Source organism: Sciurus vulgaris (genome assembly GCF_902686455.1).
Source record: "Sciurus vulgaris genome assembly, chromosome: 9".
Taxonomy (NCBI): domain Eukaryota; kingdom Metazoa; phylum Chordata; class Mammalia; order Rodentia; family Sciuridae; genus Sciurus; species Sciurus vulgaris.
This window is the reverse complement of record NC_136469.1, coordinates 96,859,058-96,885,189: the sequence shown is the minus strand read 5'-3', so window position 1 is coordinate 96,885,189 and position 26,132 is coordinate 96,859,058. Positions and strand designations below refer to the sequence as shown.

The following is a 26,132-nucleotide window of genomic DNA, read 5'->3' as shown; positions in this document are numbered from 1 at the left end:
CTTACCACTGTGAAATTCATACGGATGTCCCTTTGAGTCATAGACCTGTATATTCAAGTTCCTATTAGGTGTTTTGTTTGATTTTTGTTTATGGCAGTACAAGCTAACCACTAGCTTATGCCAGAAACCTGGTAGTCATCCTTGTCACAGGATCTTCTACCCTTTGGTTCAGTTATCAAATCATGTAATTTCTTGCTCCTAAACATAGATCAAATATGTTCTCTGTCATTATCCTTGTAAAGAGACTTTTCTCTCATCTTTACTGCTAAGAATAATCTAATTTGCATTTCATTTCCGTTTTTTTTATTTTTTAAATTCTCTAACAGAGTTTTAATTTTTTTTTAATACATGGGATTTGGGGTAAAGTGTGAAGTGCAGGAAATAGAAAATAAATATAAATGTAGGCTGTTTTTCTGATATTTTTATAAGCGCAACAAACAAATAGGACAGGACAAAGATTTCAGTCTCTGCTATATGTAGATTATTCTGCAGCTGTTAATTTTTCAACTAAATCACTGAGTACATGCAAGAGAATAAAGTGTTTGACACATCTGTCCTATAACTAACTTACTTATTCTCAACTTAGTGACAAGTGGTTTAGTCAGTGCAGTCAAATCTTTGTTTTGTCTGTCTTTCTCTAGTCATGATGTAGCATATTCCTCCAACCTTCAGTGAAAACTAACTGATACTCTAAATTCTGTGTTTATTCTTCTTCTATTACTCTATGGTTCACTACTTGAACTAATTAATGTGTTACTATGGCTTTACTCTGAGTACTGTTGCTGAGTTCTAGACTTATGAATCCAGCTGACAATTGCTCACATCCAGGTACCATTCTGACACCTTAAGTTCAATGTGTACAAAATTGAATTAATTGTGTTGTGCTTAACCAATTAATTTTCCACTTTTATCTTAGTGTTTGGCCTTTTACTTATTCTTATTGATAACATCTTTCCTACAATCCTATATTTTAAATAGAACTGCCCCCTTTGAAAGTCCCTTTCTAGTGCCCTAGGGTTATCTTGGAAATTTTGTGAGCCCTTTCCTTGGTGTCCAGAAGTAACCATCTGACTTTTATTTGGAGTTTATATTCCTGATTTCACAGCTGCAAAAGCTTTCCAAGGACTTACAGCATATTGAGTCAGGGAGAAAATATTGGGTGGGGGAGAAAATTCAAAGAGAGGGAAAGCAGAAAAGAAGAGGTTTCCACAACAGAATGACTGAAGGTTCAGAAAAGGGGAAAATAATGGGAATGATTTCTGACAAGAAGTGAGCGAGAACAGGGAGCTATTTCTCATATTATTTAATATTTCTTTTTACTTCCTTTTCTCACAGTTAATCCCTTGTCAGAAGCACATTTTGTTACAAATCTGATTGATGTGGAGTTTGGGGACTTTCAGAGGTTCTTCTGACCTTATTCAGCAGAGACATTTAGTTAGTTCACATGCTTGTAATCAGGTTCATGGTCAGTGAGTAGTTTAAGGTGCAGTACCCTACCAGCACATTACCAGATTTCATATCTAACAGTTTTCCAACTTATTCAGTAATTATCTATTACACGTCTAATAGATGGCATTGGATTCCTTGTTATAACAGATTTACCTTATAGTTAAAAGTAGGAAGGAGCTAAAGAAGATATGTTTATGCCTTCTTTGTCCCAAATTAATTTGCCATAATCCACTTAACAATGCCCAGTCAGTACTACCCTGACATAGCATGCAACAGACTACTTGAGAAAAAATAAAATTTAAAATAAGGATATGATACGGAAAACAAAAGAGACTGATTTGTCACACCACATTTGGATTGGTGACATATTCAGTCTTGGCCTTTTGTCGTGTAAACTAAACCTTTCAGTTGGTAGCATGACAACTGAATGATAGAAAATCTTATTTTTAACTCAAACAATTTTTCCCTCTTTGGAATTGGGTTACTGATGAAAATATTTAGCAGAATAATTAAAGATAATTTAGATAGCTAATTAATGTTAGCAAGTAGTTTCCAGTAATAGATTCTTTTAAACAAAGCATACATCATTTGCAGAGTACAATTTGTCACTGGGTAACTGAAAGAAATGCAATTACAGGTTAAATGGAAGAAAGTTTTGACAAATCAGCTGTGATCATTTTAAAAATGCTTTTTAAAAATACATAACATTTGTATCATTCTTACATTAAAAAAATACATGGGAAATTTGAATCTCCACATTTTAGTTGACTTTGCATCTGCCTAGTGTCCAGTTCTAAATCATATTTTTGACAGTGAAGACCTAGATTAAAGCTGTGTCAGTGTTTTGACAAAATTGACTGATGAGTTTAATCATCCAAATTGTCCACTTAGTCAAACAAATGCTTTGACAGTATAATTTGCTTATATGTTGTTTCTTTGTTCAATTAGCTTGTTTTTTTTTTTAAATTTAATTGACTGGTTAAATCAACATAAGTCGTCCAGATGAATCCAATGTTTGGAAGCTATTTCAAAGTGATTTTTCTTAAATGGCTATATCAAAGTTAAGAAATAATCTCTTTAAACAAATGTGCAAAATGTAGTATAAAGTATTCTGAAAACTGATTTTAAGGACTTCTTGGGGGCAACTAAAAAAAAACACTTTTATGATTCTGTATGAACTAAGTAAATCATGGAAACTGGATTCCTTAATTGCACCATTTTTATTACTCAATAATTCCATTATTTAAAATTTTAAATGAAATTGTCTTTATCAAAATCGAATCAGTATTAAAAATGATTTTACTCTTTAATTTTAGAATGAAAGAAAATATTGATTATTTAAAAAGTATTACTTATTTCAAAAGTGAGAATAATTTGAGTATTTTTCAAAAAACAAATATATTGTTTCAAAAAATAACCTTTATAGTTATAAATTTTTTCTTTCTCATCCCTTCCTTTTTTCCTTCCCCTTTTTCCTCTTTTGTGCTTTTACATTCTCATGCTTAGTTAAAAAAAAAAAAGCAACACCTGAAAAGTTGCATATATTTATTTAAATGCATATTTTATGTATGTGCAAATTAGTGAGTTAATTTACAACTATCAATGCAAATTCAACTATCACATATGTTTCTCCATAATTGATCTTCTTATTTTATATGGAGATCAGTTTTCTTGACAGTTGGTAAATTCTTCACTTAATTTCAATTATATTCTTTAAGGAAAACTTCTTGAGTTTTTACAACACTTAAACATTTGATTTTCATCCATAATGTGATGGCAATGTTCAGTCTTAGAATAAGAAACTGTTAAACTCACATGAGAAAATAGAATTGTTAAAATAAAAATTAGCTGTATATGTCCATTAAACATCCTAAAATGAAACAACAAACTAGAAAAAACAAAGTTGCCACAAATGGAGAGGACAGATTAGTTTCTTGTTATACAAAGAAGTTTTGCAATAGTGAACCTTACATAAATGGAAGTAAACAATTCAGATGAAAGAAAAATAAAGGTTAAAAACATGAAAATATACTTCATTGTACAATAAAGCAGTAAGTTTAAAATAGATATTACCTTTGTTCTTTATCAAAAAGACAAAATTTAAAGGAATTGATAATGTTTAATTATGAAGTGAAAAGTACTATTGGTAGAAATAGACATTTTTATTTTTATTATTTGAATTTAGTTGATAGTTGCCAAATTTGAAATGTGTTTCACCCTTGACACATCGATTTTTTTTAGTAATATGGCATAAATATATTTGGATTATTATATTCTTTCCAAAATACTTCAGCCAGGATACATAGATATGTTTATACTTATTTATATTATTAAGAAACAAAATGCTAGGGGCTGTAGCTCAGTGGCAGAGTACTTGCCTAGTGTGTGTGAGGCACTGCTTTGGATCCTCAGCACCACATAAAAATAAATAAATAAAATAAAGGCATTCTGTTCATCTACAACTACAAAGAAATTTTTTAAAAAATGAATCAAAATACTGAGATCTTCATAAACGCCCATAGATATAGGACAGGCTAATATGCATAATTTCTAATATATCATCAAAATGAAGGAAATCATGCCCAGAACTTATATATAATTAATCTCATAAGTAAAATAATACATTATAAATAATAATCAAATGATATGTTTATGATACTAAAATTTACCTGAGTAAAATAAATAAAATAATATAAAGAGGGGTGGGAAGAAAAATAAATTGTCAATTTTTTTGGACAATTAATTCTAAGGTCACCACAACTGATTTCCTCTTGACAGATGTGGAAGAATGTGGAGAGGGAGCTTAAGGAAAATGTAACTTTTCTCAACAAAATTCCTACTTTCTTAAAGGAAGACCATGTAATATTTAGAAATTAATTCATAAAATATGCCAATTATGTGAATTACCAAACAATGGAACTTTTAAAAAATTGAAATAGACTACTTAAATATGTATTTTTAAAGTCAACCACAGTGCAATTTGGGGGTGCCTTTTATCTTTTTTCTAGAAAGGAACAACAAAGAGAGGAAAAAAGAAAGAAAAACAGAAAGACTTCAGGATTTTATCTGAATAGTGTACTCTACAAAACGGATAATATTTCTACATAGTCAACCTCACACGCAAGCAAAGTTTTAGTAGGAAATTCAGAATTCCTTTTTACCCACATACTAAAAAAATGTGATAATGTTTTTAAGAAACAATTGTTAGATTTTTCAAAATCCTGTACAGTTAATGAAGAGGGAAATACTCTATTTTTGTTAAAATTATGAATCCTAACTGCTGCACTCCTTGTGTTAGTTTACCCCAAGCTCTGGGCAGACAGATAGGTGCAAGGGTTCTTCATTCCTAACCAGGTTCCTCTCTTCCTTCTCTGCTGTAGCTTTCAGCCGAGCCCCAATCCCAATGGCAGTAGTCCGCAGAGAGCTCTCCTGTGAGAGCTACCCCATTGAGCTCCGCTGTCCAGGAACCGACGTCATCATGATCGAAAGTGCCAACTATGGGAGGACTGACGACAAAATCTGTGACTCCGACCCTGCTCAGATGGAGAATATCCGATGTTATCTGCCAGATGCCTATAAGATTATGTCTCAAAGGTATGATATCCTTCATATTCTGTTCTTGGCACATGAAACAAATGTTCAAGGAGCACCAGTGTGACTATGAAAGGTGGGTAAGGACATCAAGGGTTTTGTGTGTTTCAGGATAATTTGAAACAATGTCTAATTGAAACTTATTACCCTATTTATTTACGTGTCTTGGTCTAATCTGTATGTTATTATTTTGATAGTGTTCTCTACAACTGGATTATTATATGAGTGATTAAAGACATTTTTCAAAATTTTAACAATTTTCCTTGAAGATTGCTGAAATATTCCATGTTAATAATCATTTTCTAATCATTTAGGGAAAAAGTGATAAAAATTAAATTAATATGTAATTTTGGTAATCAATCAAATATATAAAAGTTTGCTGAGGAAAGATTTTTCACTGTGGGTAAATTATTTTTGTTTCAGTCAGATAACCAAATACAGACATATGTAGAGTCCCTTTGGGGTGGAATTTGAGGAGGATTCCACCTGCATCCATCTGCATTTCTATGATTAGGTTTTCATTTAAATGTAGCAGAAACTTTTAACTTCATTAGCTATTTAATCTCTGTAAGATTCTCACTGAAATTGTTTTAATTGTTACACTGATATGGTTAAGGTCATCCAAAATAAGTCCTTAATCTAAATCATGTAATTATTGAAAAAAAAAAGAAAAAAAGAAAGAAAGAAAAAGACAAACCAGGTTTTGGTGGATCCTCTGGACCTGCTGAACTATATAGGATACATACATGAAGTAACAAATCTGGAGAGTAAAAACGCTTTTCAGTATATCCCTTGTGTAAGTCCTCCTAGTATTTTTAAAGTAAGAACTGCCAGCTAAATGAAAAACTGTTTAATTTTACATGAAAGTGAGTTTCTTGCTTGCATTCGATCTATTAAGTGTTCTACATTTGTATTTGTTTTTGACTCTTGGATAAATGAAATTGGTCCCATATTGTGGAATGACCCAAGTCATCTAAGTTGCTTTATAATGAACTTAGTTTTAAATTGTCATGTCAACCTCAGCATGTTGTCATGTTAATAATTACCATGGTACATATAAGTCATAATAATAGTAATTTGGACAGTTTAATTAGTTTAATCCTTTCAAACAAGCTATGGAAAGCAATTTTTCTAAAGAGTATTTTGATTAAGTGATTATTTTAATTTAAACTTATAGAAAGCACTATATCAGGATATACATATCTTTAAGCATGAAGGATTATAATTAAGTACCAAAAGTGATTATTACTGTACCCTGATATAATCTTGATAAAAATGTTTCATAACTTACTTAAGCATTAAACATTAGATGTCATAGGCAATGAGAGATAGAACTGAACTCTCGATCCTCCTACCTCAACCTCCCGAGCCACTGGGATTACAGGCTTGCACCACATTGCACAGCTGAAACATTTTTATATACCATATGTTTTGCTCATAATAAGTACACAATAATTTTCTAATAAATTTACCAAGTAGTAGAACCATCACAAAATCAGTTTCAGAATATTTTCTTCACTGCAATATAATTCTCCAGGCCAATTACTGCTAATTACTATCGTCAGGGTACAGCTTTTTAGATAATTTTACATCCTCTAGTCAGAAACTTGAGATGCAGAAAATATTTATAAGAAATTAGCAAGAAAGAATAAAGTTTCTGAATGTTATAGGATAATAAGATGAAAACACTAAATTAATTTTCTTGAGAATATACTGTTATTTGGATTTGATTTGTCCCTCAAGGGTCCCTGAGTTGGGAGCTTGGTCCTCAGTGTGGCATTGTGGGAGTTAGTAGACCCTTTAAAAGGTGGGGCTTAATGCAAGATCTATAGGTCTTTGGAGGCCTTGTCCACAGAAGGAATTAAGATTGTTCTCCAAAGAAAATTATAAAACCCCAAGCCTGATTCTCCAACTCACTGGCTTCCTCTATTGAAATGTGATTGCTAATTTCTGCATGCGTTCCCACCTTTTCTATTCACAAAGAGGTGATAGAGCTGAAAGGGCCTTATCTGGAAGTTAGCCAATACAAATACCCTTGACTCTCCCAAATTGTATGCACAATAAACCTCTTTTCTTCATAAATAGTCTCCCTCAGGTATTTTGTTATAGTATCATGAAACCTGACTTATACAGGACAACTTAAATCCAAATGAAAATTATCTAAGCAGTTTATTAACATAAATTCTGTTACTTATTAATTGGATAGCACTGGATTATGCAGGAAAAGAAGTTACAATGAGATTTAGCATATTTGCTAAATGAATAGTTGGATTTTATCTCAGTTTATCTCTAATTAAAATGATTTTAAAGATTGCTTGGGGGTATGGGAGAATTGGATTCATAGTGTGCCCTTAGCTCAGTGGCAGAGCACTTGCCTAGCATGTATGAGACGCTGGGTTCAATCCTTAGCACTGCATAAAAATAAATATATAAAATAAAGGCATGCTGACCATCTACAACTACAAAAATAATTTTTAATAAAAAATAATTCTGACTGCCTTTAGACCTAGTGTTTTTTTGTTTATGTGCAATTGTATAATCCACATTGATTCATTGATCAGGAGATGGAGTTGCATGGAGTTTAAGAAATTGTCTTGAAATTAGTTTTGATTGAGGCTTTACTTATTGTGTCAAAGGTGATAGACTGAGAAAGTTTTAAAATGCTGAAAAAAACCTTTTTTTCTGATCATGACTTTGATAGTAAGAGAAGAAACTCATTTTCTCTCATGTGAAAACTCAAGTGAATATTCAGATTTTATCAATATTTAAATACCATCATCGTCAAATTTTTGTTATTGAATTTTGGATAGAAATAGTTTTATTATTGTGAATTTGAAAGTGGCCTTAAAACTATTTTTTGTTGGAATTAATTGATAAGTGTTTTGTATAATGTAATATTTCTTGAAAAAGTAAGCATTGATAGAACAGAGCTGATTTTATTACCAAATATTTCCAGCAGTAACTATATATCATCAATACTTAACGAGAATTTTGTGTTAGACAATGTTCTAAGAACTTTGTATGAATTCGACTCATTTAATATTTCCTTTATTCCTGTCAAATGGTTACAATTGTTATTCTTTCTACAGGAATGAGGGAACTAAAGTACAGAGAGATTTTAATATCCTAAAGTTACACAGTACATAGTAAATCTGCACTTTTAACCATGGTAGTACAGCTCAAAAATCCATGTGTTTAAAATATGTTGCCTGTAAACCGTGTCTGAAATGTGTACTGTTTTAATAAAAGTGACTAAATCAGGAAATAAATGAACCACTCACTAACAATGAAAAAATACACATGTGCACAATATTAAAGGTGGTTCATGTTTTTCACATATCATGGTGGGATCATGTCACAAAGTTTCTTAAATTATGTAGCATTTATTTTCTGCATTAGGATTCCAGAAAGGAAAAAAAAAACACTAAGAGCTTTTGTGATTATACCTTTATTTTAAATAATAACTGTATGAAATAAGATTTTCTCATTGTTTTAACATTTCATGTGGACATAATTATCTAGAGGAACATTTCAGTAAAAGTAAATTCACTGGTGATAATGAGGAGTAATTTAAAACTTGTATGGTACATATAAATTAAGAAAACATGTCACTTAGTGTGCAAACTTAGGAACAGGGAGGGTTCATAAGTTAGAAACTATGCCTTATAACTTCTTTCAAATGCTTGTAAATGAGATGTATCATACTGACTTTTCTTAATCACGCTTGTATATAAGTAACAGAATATTATGTAATTACTAATGTTTCATAAAAGAGATTTTAAATAGAAAAGCTCTTTATCAATAAGCTTATGCTAATAAATTATTAAAATGAATGTGCATCTTTATGTGTATCACACCATATTAAATTTATTATACAGTTAAGTTTGTTCTTATTTGGTATTCTGTTTTTGTTATTTTGCCCTATCAGAGCTTAGAGTGTGCTGGAAACATTAAATTTGTCTCCCTGAATAGTGTTTTTCTCTACCATGTATAAGTTTGAATTGACTCACTGTTCTTATATTATTAAGAATATTAATAATAAAGTATGTTTAATAATCCATTCCATATGTTTTAAATATTCCCAAGATATGTTGGGGTGATTAGTTAAGAGCAATGCTGTTTCCCAAGGTATTAGAGAAACAATTATCCTAATATTTGTTAATATATAGAAAAAAAAAGCATAAAATTGGAAGATTTCTGTTCAGTGAAATATTTATCATTTGTATAGCAGGAAGTTAAGTGAATCATACTCATTTCTGTTTAGGATTACCAAGTACTAAAGAAAATATTTTTTATATATATGTTCTGATTTCAATATATAAATTTATACATGTTTCTGTTTTGGTTCAAAAAAATGTGAGGTCTTTCCAAAAATTCCAGTTGCCCTAACTATTAATACTAAAAATTTCTGAAAATAAACCTTTGGAGCTGGTTCTTGAACTTGTTATTGTATTGAGGGAGTAATGTTTGGCAGAGGATTTAAGTCTACAAAAATATTGCAGTGGAAAAGAAGGAAATATACTTTAAAAGTGATAAAAAAAACAAGGATAGTTATTATATAAAGAGGGACTGATAGGTGTTAGTTCAAAGGTGAATAGCTGGCAATTGTACTGAAGAGAAGCTTTTCACCTAAGATTATTGATGTCTTTGAATTATTTAGCGACGTTTTGATCCTAGCCTTCACCACTGATCATCTAAACAACTCTGTATATTTCACTATTATATATTAATGTACTCCTGGAATTTTGAATTCATTTAGCACATCGTGTATATCAATATTATAAGAAAGACTTATTGTAGTCTTTTCCAATTACAAACATGTTATTAGAGATGCTATTCTAATATTAATTGTAAATTTGCAAATACTGAGGTTTCTATTTGTTTCTTGGTAACAAAAGTATTAATTTTAGAATTAGTCATGCAGGCCCCAGAAACTCTTGGGAGTTTCTGTCATTATCTGATACATGCTGAATTTGTATTTCTGATGTATGTTATATTTACACTTTTCTAGCTTTATGAACAAACTCACTTTTTGCCTTCTTTTCTCTCCAAATCACAAATATTGGTCTTTTTATTATAATGTAGTATTAAAAATACCTATGACTAATTTTATCAGTTAATACGTGCCCCATGATGATTGCAACAAGAATTATTTCTCTGTGGGTACTTTAGAAATTAAGGTCACATATATGCACTCCTTTTCACAAATTAGTCTGTGAAAAATTTGTCATAATAAAAGGCCTTTCACCTTTCCAATGAATTCAAGTAGATCATCCTTGCCTGAGGAGATCTGATTCTAAATTACTTTTCATGTTAGGTTCTGAAGAAAAGGTAGAGTCCTTCAAATGACTTTACACTCAACTGTTTCCTCCAATAGCATTCCCCTGCTGTGACATTAATATATATATATAATATATATGTGTGTATATATATATATATAAATATATATATGTATGTATATGTATGTGTATATATATAAAATATATATGTATATATATATATATACTATAATTAAAACAAAAAACATTGGATGCATTGTAATATTTCAATGACTGTCATAGTAGTGAAAAACATTAATTAATATAAGCACTTCAAGCCCACACGGGTATTGGGGTGGAATATGAGGCTCCTTTCAACTGGCAAATATTTCTGCCTTCCTGTAATTTTTGAAGTATATACCAAGTATTAAAACGTTATACATTCACGCATTTAAAAGTATATTCTAATGGGATGTTGTCATACATATTTGATATGCATATGTTAGTAATTCAAAAGAAAATGGCAACATCCACCCTGTTCCTAAATTCTTTTAGTCTGTTGTACCATGCTTATTTTTGAGAAGGAATTTAACAATTTCATTTTGCTGTCTGTAACATGATCTAAAAGTATTCTTACAATGGCAGCTGAAAACAGTATGCTAGTCGTATTGGCATATTTGTGAACACACACACACATTTATATATGTATAAATAAGTGAGAAAATAGCTGCTGATGCTGCTTCTCTAATAAAGAACATAATTCAGAGACATAGGTATTTATGATATGTATTTCTAGGATGCAGAATATTTATGATATGTATTTCTAGGATGCAGATTATTTTCAAGAAAAAAACATTGTTATCTAATGATTCAAGATCACAGAAAGCTTTTAAGAAGTATTAAGAAGTAGATGAACATATTTTATCCATTTATTTTTAAAGAATTTTTATTTTTTCAGGATAATAGAGCAGTCATAATTGTTTTGCTTTACAAATACTGGAACTGATGCTCAAACAGTTAAAATGATTAACCCAAGGGTAAAGATGATCCTCATCTTTATTCCAAGTTTAACAACATAAGTATACCTTCTTAACTAGTTTAGTTAGAAACCCAAAAAACTGGCATTGGTGATTGTAAAAGAAAAGTATACCTTCTATCCATTGGCAAGATTTTTTTTAAACATAATTTAAAGTTTCCCAACTCAAAGAAGGAGCAAATTGGAAATAGGATTTTCAAGAGCTATATAACGGCTTTTTGGAAAATGTTATCTCTTGGACCTCAAAAATTATATTAATTTTAGGAAGGTGTTTAGAAATCACCACCACCTAGTGCTCAGATATTTATTCCTCACTTTGTATGTTCATAGCATGTGTTTTGAAATTTTCACAACAGGCTTAGGTTTGAGGTTCAAACTACTTGTCCTGGTAAGCCTTGCCTCTCTGAGCAATTTGGAGGTAAAATACTTGCCTTCAGGATTCATTCTTCAGAGAAAAATCTCTGTGTTATTCTCCACCTGTGTAGTATCACTATGCTAAAGCGGTCGCTTGATGACCAGAGATAAATGTTTTATATCTTTGTCTATTGTTGAATAATAGATGTCATTCTGGATTTCAGTAACATGGGTTTTCCTATGTTAGTCAGAACAGAAGATTTTAAAGACCTCCTGCTTCAGAAAGGATCTCTTTCTCTGTTAAGTTTAGCAATACATCAGCTTTGTATTCTAAAGAAATATGTTTTTTTTTTTTATTTGCAAATGTTTTTCTGGTTCTAATTTTAAAAAAATATTTTATTTTATGACCTCTGGGTGATGAGTTCAGGATCTGGGAAAATCCTTAAAGCAAGTCAGTTTTAACTTTGAAATTGATATTGAACTATTGTTTATAGTATATTTAATATGTGTTCCATAGTGCACTCCTTGCTTTATGTTTCTATGCAGCAAAACCATCACTTTCTCTCCAAAACTGTCTGTGATTTCTAATTTTTAGATTTATCTTTCATCAAGTGTCAGTAGTACATTTCCAAGAATATTTTCTGTATCCCTTCAAACTGTACAAAGCAAACCCTTTGCTTTGCCTATCTATTCAATAAGTCCTGTCAAAAGTGTGCTCCCTAATTTTATTCTACCATTCTATCATTTTTGAAACCTGTAGAACATGATCTTTTTTCTATTAATTACAAAACTACAAGATATTTCTTGCCCTAATCAATTTCTACATATAAAACACATTTTGAAAAATATAAATGAGTACTGTGTCTATGAATTCAAACTATTATCTTCAAAATAGTCATACACTTCAGCCATAATTTGGGGAACAAGTCTTGAATATATTTGATACTGATAATCATGATTAGAAGGAAATTTTCATTCTTCCTGCACTTTTCAGCACCTAGATGATATTACAATACCTATTTATAAGCTAAGACTCATAAATATTTCATAATTATTTTTCTGTAGCATAGTTCATGATAGTAAGAACTAGTCTGCCAGTGTTCCATTATAGCCATTTATTGATGGAAAGCAAAAGAATTTTTCTTGGAACATTGTTTAGAGTTGCATGTAGAAATAAAAGCAAATTTGTATCTTTCATAGCAAATGAGTAGAAACAATATAATTTACAAATCCTACAAACTATTTTACCTGGGGATTTCCATCAGCCTTGTGTCTTACAGTGATTTCTGTTTTGAAATATAAATTGTTTAGTATTTTTTTCTCAGCATAATTAGAATATAAGCTGATAGGGCCTGTATTTAAGAAAGTTTCAGATTTAAGTGGGATAAAATCCAACTAATTCAAAATAAGTATGTAAAAAATATGGATGTATATTGGTTCTGTTAACTGATTATTCCTTGGGAAAGTAGGTCTTGTGGATTATTAGATCAATTCTAAAATGGCCTCCTTATTTCATTGTCTGCAAATTCTGGAGTCGGTTGCTTCCTTTTATTTCCAAAGGTTAATGTTCTGCAACCTCCAGTAACCTAGGCTGTCCTTTCTAGGATGGAGCCGTTGAGAGACCTGACGAGCTAAAGGAAAAATACCTTTATCCCTGCATTTCCAGCAAAACCGTTTATCCTCATGGGATCAGCTTGTCAGCAAATCTCTGTAGCAGTCACTGTCAAAAGATAAGATGCCTAGATGGCCTTAAGCCAGTGGTCCTTATCAGGAGGTGATTTTTCCTTCAATGGAACATTTGGCAATTTTTTAAAGTACCTTTGGTTGTCACAACTAGGAGAGTGCTAATGACATCTAGTATAAAGAGGCCAAGCTTCAAAGTATCCTACCATGTCAATGCCTGAAAACACAAAAATTATCAAGTCTAGGATGTCCATGGTACCCATTTTAAGAAACCCCACCCACCTTGAACCACTCAGCTGCTATCTCTTATTCCTAGGTGAAACCCACAATGGAAAATGAGGTAACAGTGTATGCAGAAAGTGAGAGAAGTAGGAGCTGGAGAAACAAACAAAACCATGGATCCCTACTCCAAAGGCAATCCAGTGTTCCATGTGGAATAATTACAAAATGGTTTATTTTTTCTCATTAGAAATAGTGTCAGGTGAAATACTCTATATTACAAATGTAACTAGGAATAGTACTTCAAAGCTTTACATTTAGTACCTCATATACTTACTTAAAACAGATTGTTAATTTTGAGCTATGAAAACGTCATCATATTGATAAGAAATATGGTTTTTTATGTCTCCACAAATTGTTCCTTAAGCCTGATATTAAATAATCAGTTTTTTAGATTTTCTCTCTACTGTTGAAGTAAAATATTTCAAACAATAATCTTTGTAGGTTTTTAGAGAAGGAGGTTTTACCCTTGGTAACTTTGTGTCATATCATTTCATTCTACCAGTATTGTTGAAAACATCTTGATAGACCATGTAAGGAACAGTCACCCACATACTACCTTCATTAGTAATTAGCAGAGATAGAATTTTAGAAGGAATTATAGGCAATGTCATCATTCCAATACTTTCATCTACATGGAAATAACCAGGAAATGTTGGGGCTAACTATATTTTTAAACCCAGCAGGCTAAATTGTGGAATTGAATCTATGAAAGCTCAAGGGAATTTGAATATGAAATTCGAATATAGAATTTGCTACTGGTAAAAATGACAAGAGCTACTGTTGCAAGGAAACGCCTCTTAAACAATCCAAGCTAAGAGTTTAGGAAACTTTAGGGCTCTTTTCAAATATATATTGCCATAAATTTTTCTATATAGCTAGTTTTTCATAAGCTAAAAGGCCACAGAATGTAAACAGGATTAGAATTCATCTTTGCTTATGAACACCCTCTTCTATCACACTGGAACCAGAATTATTAACATAAGCTCTTTTAGATACACTCAAAAGTTTAGGAATAAAGTACTCTTGGTATTCAAAATGAAAAATTAAACAAGGAACAGCAGCCTTTTGAAAAACTAAACTTACCAACTAGCATTCCTCTTAGATTTTGTTTCGTTTTGTTTTCTTGGCTTCTGGAATTCCACTTAATGGAAACTTCACCCCTATCACAGAGACTTAGAAACTCAGAATGTCTGGCATCTCTGCAATAGCACCACCTTGCACAAAAGACACACCAGTGATCAAGGAAGATAAAACATTGTTCTCTCATGGTGGCCCTTCATTTATGAATTAAAAAAAAACAAAAACAAAAACACAAACTAGTTCCTTAATCTTGAAGCATTTGAGCAGTGACTGACCTATGATCTGATAGGAAATCTTGCACAAAAGAGGCAGTTGGCACTAATTAAGTTTGAATTCAGATTTTAGTTTTGTTACAAATCTTGCATCTAAGACCTTTGTGAACTTTCCCTCTCTTATCATCATTAGTCTGGAGAATAACACTAAAGCCTGGGGCAGGCGCCCTCCTGTGAGCTTATACTGGTGCTTCTGACCTGAGACCTGACTTCCCCTTCATGTGAGTGCCTCCCCTCCCCTCCAGGTTGCTGAGGTCAGTATCATTAAAGGAACTGGTTGAAGGAACATGGATCAAGCTTAATACTAACCACAAGTTAATTTTTTTTTAATCTGTAGTATTTTTATAATGTCCTTGAAAGGGAAAAAAAAAAATGCCACACATTTTCCTCTTGGAATGAAATAATTAGTGCATTTTGGAATTTTTTTAATGTTTAAAGTTCTATAGTATAACTTGGCCAAAATAAAAATCTTAATAAAAGCTCATATGATACTTTTTTTCCTCGTTTTTTTTTTTTTTTTTTTTTTTTTTTTTTTTTTTTTTTTTTTGTGAGGGTGTATTACTGGGGATTGAACTCAGGGGCACTTGATCACTGAGCAACATCCCCAGCCCTATTTTGTATTTTACTTAAAGACAGGGTCATACTGAGTTGCTTAGCACCTCAATTGTGCTAAGGCTGGCTTTAAACTCCATATATTCCTGCCTCAGCTTCCAGAGCCACTGAGATTACAGACATGCACCACCACAAAAGGCTCTTTTCCTTTCTTTAGCTCACACTATAAAACACACTTAAGACAATTTCATGTGTTCCAGTATAAAAGCAATGGCTGCAATAGCTGTAATTTTTACAGAGTTCTAACATCTCTTGCCTGTTACACATATATTAAATGAGACATTTTTAGATACCATATAGTGTGAGATTTGTTTATAACAGCAAAGAACAAAAATAAAAAAACCTCAAAACTTTGTTTTTAGCAATAATCAAATATTTCAAAATTATTATCTAGTACATCTGAATAAATGATAAGTGAAAAGTACATTATAAATACATGAAATCTATTAATCTACAAAAAATTAAAAATTTTTGATTATAGGAAGAAACTACCTTGAAGCAAAACAGAAATCAAGAGTAAATTTTTCTGATTTCTTGGAATCCTTTAAACATATAACAATGACTTTTATTTCCACAGAAAATAAGGGAGTAATTTTCACAAAATATGAATCTTCGAAAATATATATATATATATTTTACTTTTTATGTATATGCATGGAATAGAGAAGATTTTCAGTTTTATCTTCTGAGAGAGAAATTGATATTTCCAAAAAAGTTCAACAGCAAGTGTACATCCACAACAGTATGAAATAGATAAGGTGGTACTCCTTCTTAGAAGTATCTGGCAACTCCACTTAATGTCAGTCAAAATAAACACAAGAATAAAGAGTCTCATTAATGATTTCACATTCTATGTAAACATTGGGACATGCAAGTAGATCTACTTATACTGTAGAGATAGGGATGAATTATAACTCATAGTTTTAAATTGTTGATTTCTAGCTGAAGTCATAAGAAAAAACAGCAGGCTGTTTTGTTTTGGCAATAAAATTACTTTGATAAAAAATGTGCAAGTTTTACTTTTCAAGCATTCATCATATATCCAAGTAAACCTTGGTATTCAGGAAACCTTAACTAAAAATGATAGGTGTGAAATGAGTATCGAAGACTGACCCTGAGCAAGTCCAGTTCTGATATCATGAACAGACTCAACCATAGAAATAAGTGCTCAGATGTTCTTCCACACATTAGTTTGCCAGGAATCCTAAAAGACCAGAGAACTTAAATATGACTAAAATGGATCCTAATTAAAAGGAGATTTAATTGGGAACATGGCAGACACATTGCAGAAATCTTAGAAGATGCAGTGGGAGCCAGTTATTAAAAAAATACTATTACACTCTATGTATGATCTATCAAAATGTATAAATGCATTCTACTGTCATGTACAACTAATTAGAACAAACAAAATTAACATTTTTTAAAAAAAATTAAAGAAAGTACTATGTGGAAGGCTCAGTGTGGCTGAGGTGGCTGGGAAACATCTGAGGGCAAAACTTTAGCTGAGTCTTCAAGGTTATACAAGAAAGGGGTCAAAAGTACAGTCTAGGCTAAATGTTTAGCATAGCATACAGGAGAGACGCAGCCTCCCATATGTGTGAAGGAGCTAATACACTGTGATGGCACTGGAAGTTATTGTGTACATCAGAGAGAAGTAAAAGATGAGGTATATAAAGGTATATAAAGGTAAGGTACCCAGTTTGACCTTGCTATTAAGAGTATTGGTTTTTAATGAATTTCTTGTATTGCCAGGACTGCCAGAACAAAACCTTGGAGACAGGACGATTTAAACAACACAAACTTATTTTTTTATACATTTGGAGTGTAGAAATTCCAAAGCAAGTTGTTGACAGGATTGGTTCTTTCTGAGGCTTCCTTCTCTCCTTGGCTTGCAGATGTCCACTCCTCACAGTGTCTTCTTGTGGCCTTTCCTCTGTTCTTGTACATCCCTAGGTCTCTTTTTTGATCAGGACACAGCCGTGTTGAATTAGGGACCCATTCTTTAGACTTCACTTAATGTTAATTACCTCTTTACAGACCTCGTCTTCAATACGGTCACATTGGAGGTTATAGCTTAAATATGTGAACTGGGGGTAAAATGTAATCTATAACACTGGCCACTGAGCAGTTTTATGTGAAGAAGCAAAATGATTTTTTTACTGTAGAGAAAATCCCTGAAGATAGATTTGAAGGTGGGAAAGAGTGGAGGTCTGAGGAGGATGAATGATGGCAAGTTCAAATGTGACAGGCTTATCTAGGGTATCTTTGGTGTGAATGGAGAAAGCACACCTGGTAGGAGAGAAAACTTTCAGAAATTGATACTATTGGGACCCAGATGATTATAGAAAGAAAAAGTAGAAGATAAATCCTCAGGGACTATATTAGTTGATGGCCCTGCCCTTGGAGGAGAGGTGTCCTTGATCTGGGAATAAATATTTTTAAAGCTTGCAAAACTGGAGAGTCTGCCTTTTATTGTCTGCTGCCAACAGCCCACGTTTGCCCACACAGCTTTGCCTCTTTTATCTAATCGCTTTGTACTTCCAATCTTGCTCCTTCTGATCCCGCAGGATGGTAATCCAGAGCCTGACAGATGCAAAGTACCTAACAATGCTATTAGTTCTTCCCCTTGATCAAGTTAAAAGCACAAACATTGTTGTCCCCATTAACTTACTGTGAAATGCTGAAGACTCTTTCCGAAGTACATGCAAAAAATAGAAAAATTTCTAAGCAAATACAGTTAGCATTATAAATAAATGTGGGGTAGGGAGAGTGTTATCCAGAGCAAAATCACAAAACAAAACTGAGGCAGTTATTAGGAATGCAAAAGGAAAATTAGGATTTTGCAAAATAATTCATTCATGTTTGTTTACTTATCTGTTTATTGAGATGTAAAGCTAAACCCTCCTGGCTTCAGGGTGATGGTAGGAACTATGTTAAATTGAAGAGATTGTGTTTTTTCTAGAGGGTGTGCTGTTTTGGTGTGCTAAGCATATGCAGTTAGTTCTTTTTATTATTTAAGAGAAGACATAACATGGATTTTTATGAAAATCTTCTGAATTCTAAATTTTCAATCACTTAAAAATATACTGGGTGAGTCAAACTATATTTGAAGGAGAGATTTAGTTTGTATTTTGTTGAAGTCCATTTGGGGATACAGATGAGAATTACCATGAATGCTGATTATTTCAAAAAGTCAATAAATAGGGTTCTGTTTCATCTTTTACTTAAGCAGTGTTTTAAGGAATTTATCTATTTCAGTCATTGGTATATCTCCATAAACAGTTTCTCAAGTTCACAGAATAGATAATGATGACAAGATCAAATGGTTCAGTTCACTTTCAAAATCATAGGGCACATTCTATGTTGCAATACATGTGGGTAGAGAAGTGAGGAATTAAAGACCATCAGGGTTGAACTTTTCAGCCCATACTGGAGTTATAATAAAACCAGATCTCTGTAATTCCTTTTGCTCAACCAGACAGTAAAATATTGTTAGTATAAGCTTATTAGAGATTGTTTCCCTCAGACATGTCATTATAAATGGCCTACCTGCACTTATTTGGAATTCAAGCTGATATTGCCTGAGTTAATCAGATGAAGCAGGGCAAATTATCCTTGATTTTCAAAGTTGAGAAATATAGAAATATGAGTTTGTTATTTTATTAATATAATTCAGTCTAGGTCAAACACCTTGAATTTGTTACTTAACTATTCTGTTATTTATTTGGCTCTCTTTCTGGTCTTTTTTGCATAGTTACTATCTATGTACAATTGGATAACAAGACTGAGGAAGTAAAAAATTTATTCATGATTTTATGGTTTAAAGTCTTGGATGGGGGCACTATACTGTCATAATTATATGGAATTTACTACTATTTATTTCTACTATTAACAGAATTATTGAAACCATTAAGATAGGTTGCAGTGGAAAGATATGACTTTTATCAGACATATAGCTGACAGTGTTGCTAAAGGCATCCAATCAGCTCAATCATGTGTTGATGTTCTTAGAACAAAGTTATTATCTTTTTTGGAAAATTAATATTTCACTGGCCACCTGTGAACCGGTTTGAAATTGCTTGCTTAAGGTGAAATAACTAAATAGTTTATTTTCGTCTTATGATTTCTTTCTTTTATAGTTTAGTATTCTGTTAGAATGGGAGATAATGCTTATTTGTTAGTGTTTATGTAGATAAGCTTTATCAACTCTGAAGCTATTAACTATAAAAAGAAAGTCTCAGCAGGGATGAGGAAGGAAAATTGTTACCAGCAATATTCTTATTGACTTGTCTGCCAATTTTACTTGGAAAATATATTTATATACTTACCTGAATTCCAAATTGTTTAATGTTGATATCAACTGAAATTTATTAATCTGTGTTGTCAGAGAAATCTACACTTATCTGTAATTATCCACCTTCAGAAATAATAAATTCTAACTGTAGACATGTAAAAATGCACAATAAGCAAGTATGCTGTATGTAGTATTTTGAACTACATCTTAAAGACTATTTGAAAACATTTATTAAGTCTTATAAACTCATTTATGAGTAAGAATGTGCCTGATTAATTTTCATTGCTATTAATATTTAATATTTAATAGCTTGGCTCTTACAATTAAGGAAGTAAACATGTTACAAAGGGAAAACACTCCAAATATATAGAATTTATTTTTAAATTGCTTCATACTTTAAATTGTATTATTGAGTTCGTTTTCTCCCTATTTGAGTATTTTAAAATTCTTCCTTCTGAATTTCCTTTCCTGTATTTATGTGTGCAAACCTGATTATGCAACCCAGCTTCACCTAATACTGTTATGTCTTAATCCTTCTTTCCCTTGGGCATGCCCTGTTTTATTTTCAAATGTGTAACATTGTGATAACAAATACATTAAATTAGGACCCTTCAGCTTCTGATCTGAATTTTAAAAATGTCCTGTGAGCAGTCGTTTTTTAATATGCCAAATAAAATGGGCATAAATTATCCATGGCTACTTTAGCTACCTTTAATAAACTTTCTCCATCCAAAAAAATTGAAATTAAATAGGTTAATAATAAGTTAAAATGTTTTGTATATAATATGTATTTTCATTTAAATAGAAGCGCAATTGAAAATAAAAGTGGCCAGTGTTAACAGTTATTTCAAGATTATGGAGTATATAAGTATACCCAGAGAGTCATATACTAACTGGGATATTTGTATTCAGTCTGGTTATAAGAGCTTTTTATATTTTATGTGAATTTTATGGGAAAATAACGGATGTGATACATACACTGCTTATAGAGGGCCCACTTTGATTTTTTAATGCAAGGGAATCTCCATCATACAAACATTTACTAAGTAGTTTTTTAAAAAAATCTCTAATCTACTGCCTTTATTTGAGTTAGTGTCACATTCTTGGAATCCTTTCTGAATTTTTAATTTATGTGAGTAATGCATTGTTTCTTTATCTCTATTGAGACCTACTTCCAAAGACTTCCTGGAGTAGGTCAGCAAATGACAGTTTAGGAGTGTGTGATTTCAAATTTAGACCTGATAGGCATTTTCTTATATAAGGACTGATATTCCAAGGGTATGGTGGACAGGGAAAAATGATTTCTAACATGGGAAATAGAATTTAATATTTCAGTAATATAAATGATGTGGCAGATTAAAAGAATTTGTTGAAGAGAGTTCCTCAAGAAATAATTTCATAAAGATGGTGAGTTAGTCAAGTGACTGGGGAATATCATATTGTTCCTTGAATTTTTCATAAGAATATAGACAAACATTTAAATATTCAGTCAATTCTTCTAACATGTTATTTACTTGTAAGTGGAAATATTAAAGAAAAGTGACTTAACCACACAGAAACAGAATACTACATTAATACATTCAAAGAGAAAGTATTTTATTTCTATTAGGTAGAATTCATTTCCTAGAGGTCAAAAAATAAATGCTAAAATGATAGGTGAAAAAAAGTTTGGACATAATCAACATAACAGTGATTAAAAAGTGACAACTACTTACCAAAATCATTTCATATTATTAGGACATAGAGAAAATATTGTCTTTTATTCCCCCACAAGTCCATTATGATAAAATGTCAGCATGTGCAGGTTGGTTCTATAGTAGGCAGGTGATAGATACTCTCATAAAGAAACCTTAATTTCAGTGACTTAACACACAAAACTTTACTCCTTATAAGTGTTCAAAATAATGTTTATAATATGGACCTTGTGATTCCCATATTCCTAGGTCCCAGGAGTCCCCTTCACTCAGGTGGCAGTGCAGAGGTGAGATGGACAAGATATAGACTGACTCTAAAACATCCAATTACAACCACTGGCAAGAACTAGTCACATGGCCACATGAGGGTATTCTGTTGTTTGACGGTAGTTTCTAGTGGGCAGCCATTTCCCAATTCCTATTATTCTCAAATAATGAATACAAGTCTGTGTGTGTGTGTGTGTGTGTGTGTGTGTGTGTGTGTGTGCATTTGTTTTTTAATTTTTTTAAATTTTGCTGAAAATCTACCAGTTTTTACCACAATATCTCTGGTAATTTAATGTGATATTATAATTCCATTTGAAATATGAGTATAAACTAACAGAGTGGCAGCTGAAAAGAGGCAAATGGGGTCTCTAAGATAACAGATTTTAGTGAAAAATACCTTTGGTGAGTATCACTTTTTCATCTTGCAGTACTATCATGTGCATGAATTAATTATTTAAACATTGATTATATTTCTGTGACAAATGTAATTGAAAGGAATCTTAGTTATCAGTAACTCATTAGCCCTAGTGTTTTAGATTAAACATATACATTTCTTGTCAACTTAGCTTGGCAAAAAGGGAAATTTGGTCATTGAAAGACAATAGAGTTGAAAATGTAAAATAGGATTTTTGTAATTTTCCTACTGGAAAATATTTCCACTAATTTCCCATGATTTAAACAAAAACTACCTTTATTCTAGTCAGTTTGGAATGTAGCCAACTTAAACTTAACAATAAATTCTTTAGAAAGGACAAGAAGGGCTCACTGGAATGAACCTATAATACGAGCTGCTCCGGAGGCAAGAGGATCGTAGGTTAAAGGCCCACCTGTCTCAAAATAAAAACAAAAAATAAAAACAATAAAAAAGGGCTGGGAATGGAACTCAGTGGTAGAGCACTGCTGTTTTCAATCTCCAATTCTTCAAAACAAACAAACAAACAAAATGAGAGCAGATATAGTACAGTGCCTGGCTTAATTTTGGTGCCATTCTGTCTTTCAGTCGTGAGACTACTGTGGATTTTACCAAAGGAACCATTTGCCTGTGGTAAGGCTGCTCTCTCCACTTTTGATAGATTTCCAGGTGATATAGCCTGCTAAAGAACTCTTTTTACAAACCAAAGGCTAGTCAAAGGCTAACCAGGGCAAGACTGTGGAAAGAATGATAGCTATTTCTGTGCTTTGTCCTTAAAGTATACGTATTATACTTATTCGTTAAGTCAACCAATAATATAAAGAATCTTTACTAATTTCTAAAGAGTTCACATTACAGCAATGACCATTTCCTTACTTTTACAGTGTTTATTACCTTTAGGAGATACAAGAATAAACCTTGATAGAGAATTAAAATGATATAGGAACTTAAACCTTACATTACAAAATTTGTGTCCTTTTTCTCATTAGGAAAATGGATTTTATAGCTGTGCATGGTGGCCCACACCTGTAATCCCAGCAGCTCAGGAGGCTGAGGCAGGAGGATCACAAGTTTGATGCCAGCCTTAGCAACACAGTCAGGCACTAAGCAACTTAGTGAGCTTATATCTCAAAATAAATAAAAAGGACTGGGATGTGGCTCAAAGGTAAGCACCTCTAGGTTCAATCCCAGGCATGCACCCCCCCAAAAAAAAGAAAAAAAGGTGAAAAAAAGAGAAAGAAAATGGATTTTGTTGATAAAAGTAAATTGGATTTAGGCTTTTGCAACTAAGTATGCAGAAAAATTAAAGGCCATTTGTAGATTTCACTATTCTGGAAACTGCAAAATTATTTATTGTTATACATAGGGTATCTGAAATGTTGGGTTTTTAGTTTAGCCTAGATGATTTGAACATAAGATTTATAGTCTCACATTAGATTTTAGTATGTATAACCTGTACCCCCAGGGCATGACTGGGAGTTACTGTCTATGTAAGGGGAGACAGAAGAGGAAATCCTAATTCTTCTTTAAAGCTCAACCAGTTGAATAGGTTTATTTCTCATCACTCTAACTCACCAAACTGTTAAGCAGATTAGTTCTGAAAACTATAAAATCACATCTTGTGCCTTACCATGGCTTTCCAGGCTCAGTATCATATGAATTCTCCAATTCTTGTCCTCTCCAACTCTGTTCCCCTTTGTCACCAAATTCCATCTGTGTTGTTTGTTGCTGTGGACATGTTCTTGTTATTTGTTCTTTAGATTGGGTTGCAGATACTTTGAAGTAGACTTAGATAAGAGTGCAATTTTAATTTTTCTCCTCAATATGTCTTGTTTTGATTTTTATATTACAAAAGAATGACCAAATACTTTATTTTGCAAGACGTATATAAGACCTAGTTATTAAATTTTGTATTCTTCCAAAGTTTTTTACTGACATTTTCAGAGATTGTTACATGCTTAGGAAATTGGTCAGGAGTAGTACTGTTTAGATGTTGCAGTAGTTGATTAAATTGCAATAAAATTAGTATAGTGTTGAATGAAATATGTAAACAGAGATGCAAATGTGGGAATGTATCATCCCCCCAAATGAGCAAATGCTATAGTAATGTTGTAACTTAATAGAATTGAGTTCAAGACTGAACTGTGAAGAAGGGGACAGGTATAAAATTCCCAAGTGCTAGGCATCAAAATCATTATTGTGAATTTATCTAGGATATATTGGCAAGGATACTCAGTGAATAATGTATTTCCCACATCTTATCTTCTTTTTTCTTTGGCACTGGAGATTGAACCCAGTGGTACATTCCTAGCCCTTTCCCTCCCTAAATTGCTGAGACTGTCCTTGAATTTGCAATGCTCCTGCCTCAGCCTACCTAGTCTCTGACCTTACAGGCATGAGCCACCACACTCATCCCACATGTTTAATTTTTAACAAGATTAGAAAAATAGCACTTTTTACACAGGATATAAAATATCTAGATCTCAAGAAAATGTTACAAAGTAAAAGGTATTTGCTAACTATACTGGCAGTAGTCACAGTCATCAGCCAGCTTGGAAATGAAAATTCTCTATATACTGCGATATTCAAAGACTGCCTGGCCACTTCTCCATACAGTACTCTCACTGATAGCATTATGCATGCTCGCAATGAGAATCATCTAAAATAAATTTTTGAATTCATCCCAAGTAGCAAACTTCAGAAGGATGTCTTTCCAAACTTTGTAGCATGCAGTTCAGAGAGTAATTGATCTTATTAAGCAATTGCTGTTGTCTGTTATGAGGCAGCTAATGTTTAAAATTGCTACTTATTCTGTGTGCCATTCATCCCTCCTGCAAATACTTTCACTGCAGGATGTGAGCAATCAATTGGGGTCCTGATGACTAAAATATAAAGACTTGATTCTGATAGTTTCCAGGAGCCACACTAGATTTAAAGCAAATTTTAGCATAGTAATCTCCCTGTTGGTCAGAGAATAAAGGTAAATTTATTGAGTCTAGTAGCAAAAGAAATTCCAGGGTGTCAAGAAAGGACATCTTGCATGTGGAATAATACTCCATTTAATTCAATCTCTTCTTGAATCCCCTGAGGTAAGGCTTTCTTGACCTCCCTGACCAAAGACCTGTCTTCACGTTCGTCACACACCTCATTCTGTCCCCTTTCCTTGCTTTATTTTATTTAGGCAAAAATATGAGTCGTTATGATCTACTTTAAATCGTATGTATTTATTTTTGCCTCACTCAGCTAGACTACCAGCTCTGAAACATAGGGATATTTTTCTTTTTTCTATTCTTTGCTCAAGATTGCATGGTAATTTCTAAAATAGTGCCTGGGACACTGAAAGACATTTTAAAACAATAAATGTATGAATTAATGCAAGAAATAATATATTATTCTTGTTTCTCATTGGAATTTTGTTGTTTCTGTTTCTCACTAGAACTAAGGAATTTTCTGAAGAAATTTCAGAGTATAGACAGAGCTTTACAAAGAACTTTTTAAAAGGAGTTTACCAATTTATAGAAGGAAATATCAGTATGACTTTAAAGTAAACATAATGTTAGTTTGAAGTACGCCTAAGAATAAAGATTTTAAGAAATCCATCTTTATATTTAAATACGACTCATAAGTTTCATAATTGTTATATTATCTCTCAGGTACCTGATGTTTTTCTAGACATTAGACAGGGAAGGACTAATAGAGCATTTATACTGTTCTTTAGGGTCTAGAAATAGAGAAGAGGTACTAAAAATATTGAAACTATTAATGTTCTTCCTAAAATGGAAGCCATTCTAAAGATCTGTGGGGAAGGAGGGAGAATGCTTTGAAATGTTGAGGAAAATCTTGGTAAA

General features: G+C 32.2%; 1 protein-coding gene across 17 annotated transcripts in view; it reads left to right on the top strand.

Moving 5' to 3' along the window:
• The window catches only part of ADGRL3 (adhesion G protein-coupled receptor L3), a 760,294-nt gene that overhangs the window by 345,571 nt on the left and 388,591 nt on the right, over positions 1-26,132 (top strand). For all 17 annotated transcript variants that reach the window (XM_079153720.1, XM_079153723.1, XM_079153729.1 and 14 more), the window contains one exon: positions 4,830-5,043. In XM_079153720.1, coding sequence (XP_079009846.1) covers positions 4,830-5,043 — 214 coding nt within the window. The remainder of the gene's footprint in view (positions 1-4,829; positions 5,044-26,132) is intronic.